At 37.7% G+C, this 5,000-nt stretch overlaps 1 protein-coding gene across 1 annotated transcript in view; it reads left to right on the top strand.

The window, feature by feature from the left end:
• Positions 1-1,892, top strand: part of LOC125044123 (SWI/SNF-related matrix-associated actin-dependent regulator of chromatin subfamily A containing DEAD/H box 1 homolog) — a 28,034-nt gene extending 26,142 nt beyond the window's left edge. Inside the window, 4 exon segments of the mRNA XM_047640573.1 lie at positions 303-485; positions 1,223-1,268; positions 1,270-1,330; positions 1,792-1,892. Coding sequence (XP_047496529.1) covers positions 303-485; positions 1,223-1,268; positions 1,270-1,330; positions 1,792-1,892 — 391 coding nt within the window.
• Positions 1,893-5,000: the final 3,108 nt, after the last annotated feature.

The raw sequence follows: 5,000 nt of genomic DNA, 5'->3' as shown, positions 1-5,000 counted from the left end.
CCTCCCTCCCTCCCTCCCTCCCCCCTCCCTCCTCCCCCCTCCCCCTCCTCCCCCTCCTCCCCCCCCTTCCATCTCTTTCTCTCTCTCCCTATCCCTCTCCCTCTCCCTCTCCCTATCCCTCTCTCTCTAATTCTGATGCAGGAAATTGTTATGTAAAAAATAGTACTGGCAAGATGTTTCTACTTTCCTAGCAATTTCCTTTTTTTCTTTCTTTCTTTCTTTCTTTCTTTCTTTCTTTCTTTCAAGAAAAGTAGATGGGGAGAGTAATGATATTTTCATTAACAATCACTACCAATTCACAGACAAGAACTGATTGATGAGTTTACGGAGAATGAAGACATCTTCGTCTTTCTGCTCTCAACCCGTGCTGGTGGCCTGGGCATCAACCTCACTGCAGCCAATACCGTGATTCTCCATGACATAGACTTCAACCCATACAATGACAAGCAGGCTGAGGACCGTTGCCACAGGGTTGGCCAGACTAAGTAAGTGTTGTGTCCCTTAGGAAGAAATGCAATGGAGCTGCCAGTATACTTTGGTATTAAGAAAAAAACACATTTTCATTGTACCTCAAAGCCCAGTTTTAAATTTGGGTACAGTTTGGAAAATATGAGCAGATTGGTCAAAAAATCATAATTTAAAATATTATTATTATTATTATTGTTATTGTTATTATTATCATTATCATTATCATTATTATAAAACATCTGATACATAAAAGTAACTGATTGGCTTAGGCAGAGGAGGATTTTCAAGGGGCATAAGGGTATGTAAGAGATATCAAGGGTGTGGCTGAACTAACCTTGCTAAACACGACCAGGTATATTAGAAGACACTGTATGTCTCATTCATGACGAAAATGTCACAGGAAAAAAATCCCGCCATTTTTTGATAGGCCTTTCACTATGGTGGCAAATAGGACATTGTGCATATTCAGTTAGTAACTGTAATGTTGGCTCATAGAATGTTAGAAGTTGGGGTATTGCTAGCATTTTATTTTGTCTAGAAGTTGAGGCCAAACTTCATGAATAAAATATCTTGAAAGGCAACCATATTTTTTTTTTTTTTTTTTTTTTTTTTTTTTCCTTGCTACTCAAAGCAAGAGCATGTGGACTTTAGTAGAAGCCAAAATTATTGCTAAAGAATGTTTAAAATATTCTTGCTTTAATAATGCAGGAAATACTTTTGAGGTTGGTCTCATAACCTTTGTCTCTTATTCCAGGCCTGTACATATCGTACGCTTGCTGAGTAAGGGCTCCATTGAAGAGGGGCATGTTGCAGATTGCACAGGCTAAGCTCCAGTTGGAACGTGATGTTACTGGCATTGGAGGTTTGTGTGTTGCCTGTTTTTTCTCTGGTATATTACCTGTCTGTCTCATTGTTTGTGGTATCTTGTTTGTTAAATATCTGTTTATCTCTTCCTATTCCACTCCTTCTCCCTTTCCCACTCTCCCTTTCTCCCCTTCTCCCTTTTCTTCTCCCTCCCTCACCCCAACCCTAATCCCTCTTACCCTCCCTCTCCCTCTCCCTCTCCCTCTCCCTCTCCCTCTCCCTCTCCCTCTCCCTCTCCCTCTCCCCTCTCCCTCTCCCTCTCCCTCTTTCCCTCTCCCTCTCCCTCTTTCCCTCTCCCTCTCCCCCCCTCTCCCTCTTTCCCTCTCCCTCTCCCCCTCTCTCTCCTTCTCTTATCCTCACCCCCTCTTTCCCTCCTTTACCCTCTCCCTCTCTTTATCCATCTCTTTCTTTGTCAGAAGATAGAAATGCAACTGTAGTTAATTCTTTATCCTTTTCCAGATGAGCAACATAAAAAAGGTGACGTGGTGGCGTTGCTGAAAGCTGCCTTAGGCCTAGCCAAAGCTGAAGCACAAAGCTCTTCATCGTCAAGTGGCTCTTAGGTCTAAAAAAACACGTCGTTGGGACCAGGTGTTCTCAGGTCTCGCTTGATGGCTGCTTCACATTTGTCAAGTCTGTCTGGAGGGACGAGAGATGCTTGTTAGCTTGCCTGCTTGTCATCTTCCGGTTCATCTGTCTATGATTGCAGGGTAAAACTTCAGATTTTGCCCACGTTCACACCACCAACTTTCTTTATGTTTATTATTCTCTCATCTATTTATTTTTATATACACTGTTTCTGTTTGGGAGAAGGAAGGTCTTTTTATATTTAAGATAATTTTTTTTATCAAAACTTGTGTATTCCATTGGATATGGTAAGGTAATGAGTATAGGAAAGGATATGTGTATTTGGTTTGTGTGTTCCTTTTGTTCTGTTTTAGGTCTTTCCTCATGTACCTCTCTACTCTTTCCCCTTTTCAAACCTAATTCAACTCTTCATTCTCTTCCTCCTCTTCTCTCCACCACCTCCACCTCCACCTCCACCTCCTCCTCCTCCTTCTTCTCCTTCTATTTCTTTTCCCTCTTTACCACCACCACCTTCTCTCCTTCTTCTCTTTCTCATTCTTCTCCTTTTCATTCTCATTCTCATTCTTCTCCTTTTCATTTTCATTCTTCCACTCCTCATTCTTCTTCTTTTTTTTTCTTTTCACTTTTCCAATTCAGAGTTTCTTGAATGCCCTAGAGAAAAATTTAGCTTCAAAATCAATTCTCGGTCTTCAGTTCTAGGCGTCTCTTGAACCACAGCTCTGCTCAGGTGAACTCTGTCTGGTTAGTCTTCTTTTCTGATAAGAGTCCTGCCATTTGAATCTATATATTTGTATCATAAATGAACGTTTTCTTTTTCTCTCTCTTTTCTTTTTGTATATGTATTTGTATCCTCTCCATTTTATAATGACTTCAAGATTTCAACTTTATTTTTTTACATCATAAACACGACAAGGACCAGATCAAACTATGGTACTTTATTGTTTCGCGAATGGCAAGTGCTAGGCTTCATTTCTGGAAAGTTTTCCATTTCTTCTTCTTCTTCTACTTCTTCTTCTTCTTCTTTGATGATTATTGCATATGTTGCTTCTGATGTATCCTACTTAGGATGATAATGTAGCAATAGTAATGATACTGATTTGCGAGTTTTTTCTTTGAATCTCTATTTTTTATATCTTTCTTTGTTTCCATCCCTATCTTCATTTCTGTGTCTATGCCTATTTTTACATCTAACTCTCCTCTCTCAATTGTATTTTTAATTTTTTGAAAGTTTGATATCTGGATGTTTATCTAGTTGGATGTGCATTGGTTTGATGAAATTCATTGGTAAGGAGCGTGCACTGCCAACATCATTTTGCATTTTCATGTATTTTTTCTTCTCTTCTCCCTGTCTCTCAGGCTGATAAAGAGAAAATTGACCAGATTCATGCTTTAAGAACAACCTCCATGAGATGGCGTTGGAAAGTGCCGTCTCCCTGTCCTTTATCTTTTAAAATTAGAAACACTATTTTGATTGTATGGAATTACCCCTACTTCTGTGTGTGCACCTTTGTAGGATTCAGGAATATATATGTATATACCTATAGTGTACGGACTCCCCCTTCTTTGAGGTTCGTACATTTGTTAAGTTCCAGTATATAGACATAGATTTTTTTTTCTCTGAGATGAACTCAGCAGGGAAAGCAAAAAAGCAACAAGTGACAAGTGAAGGCCATTTGACCCGAGGCATGGAGTACAAATCCTTAACCAGTGTGATAATTATAGGCTATAAGATGCTGGGCTGTCCAACGTCAGCAACATCTCGGCGACTGGCAGAATTGCTGTATTATATTTTTAAAAGAAAAAACGTACCACGGTTTCCATTTTTTAGAGAAGATTTAAGATGGACACATTTTATATACTCTATGGGACAGATGTTTCTGTGGGCATTATTTTCTTTTTGGAAGTTAGAAAATAGTAGTAAATGATTATTTTATTAATCTGTTGTTGCTTTCTATTCTGAGGATTTGAAATACTTAATTTGGCAGTACCGGTTATTGTCTGTGATCACCACGATTTATGATCATTAATGATTTTTTTTTTTTTTTTTAAATCTTTATAGTTTTTGTCGTAATCTCACCCAAAGAATTAGTGAAGGTACCTTTTGTTATAGTACACATTCTGTAAAGCATTACAATGCTTCATAAATTATGATAAAAGGTCTGTGGAATCTTTGTCTTTTCTTCCCCTTTTCAAATGTCCTGAAGATTGAATAGAGGATTTTGCTGGTGAGAATCAAATATTAAAATAATTGTTTTGAAATTGGATTCTATTTTTTATGAGATGGAGAAATCCAAATTATTTTATGATACTATTTTTACACAAATCCTTATTCTTTTACAGCCTTAAAAGATGATTTTAGAACTGTCCAAATGCAGATATGATAATGAAAAATATTCATAGATGAAAAAGAAGTGAATGTGAAAAAGATGTATATGAAGAGGAAAATGAAAATTAAAATATGATGAATAACAAATGTAAAATAATATGAATATATACTACTAAGATACTTCAGGGATGATCAACAGTGAATAAATGACCTGATGTCTAATGTAAAGTTTTGCTGTGACACTTAATAGTAATATTAAGGAGTTTTAAGCATACCTAAATTTTGTAAAATGTTCGTGATGCATATCCTCGCCAGTTTTCAACCACAATTTATATATCTGAAATGAGAACCAAAGATAAAATTTGTAAGGACAATTACCAATAGCATGTAATAAACATGACCAGGGCTTGATCCTTGGGCATATCTGATGGGTGATATATATCAGTAATGGAACACTACTGGCTAAATTGACGATACCATTTGTAAGTCGGCTGTCAGCTTATATAGACCTTGGCTGTCAGTAGCCAATCGTTTGCCCGCCACTGTCTCGGGTATGCTCGCCGAATAGACCAGCGTGTATGGTGGGTATACCTTGTACATATTTCGTTGAAGGTTCAATAAAACCGTAGGAAAACAGGTCCACATAGCCTTTTCGGAAGAATAGTAATTATAATCGTAATTGCAAACTCATCGTTACATCTTTCGTGCCTTTAGAGCTAGATGATGATAATACAATGTTAGTGAAATTCGCGGTATC

Source organism: Penaeus chinensis, chromosome 35, assembly GCF_019202785.1.
Source record: "Penaeus chinensis breed Huanghai No. 1 chromosome 35, ASM1920278v2, whole genome shotgun sequence".
NCBI lineage: Eukaryota > Metazoa > Arthropoda > Malacostraca > Decapoda > Penaeidae > Penaeus > Penaeus chinensis.
Note: the sequence above shows the minus strand (reverse complement) of the source record. Positions and strands in the feature narration are given on the sequence as shown.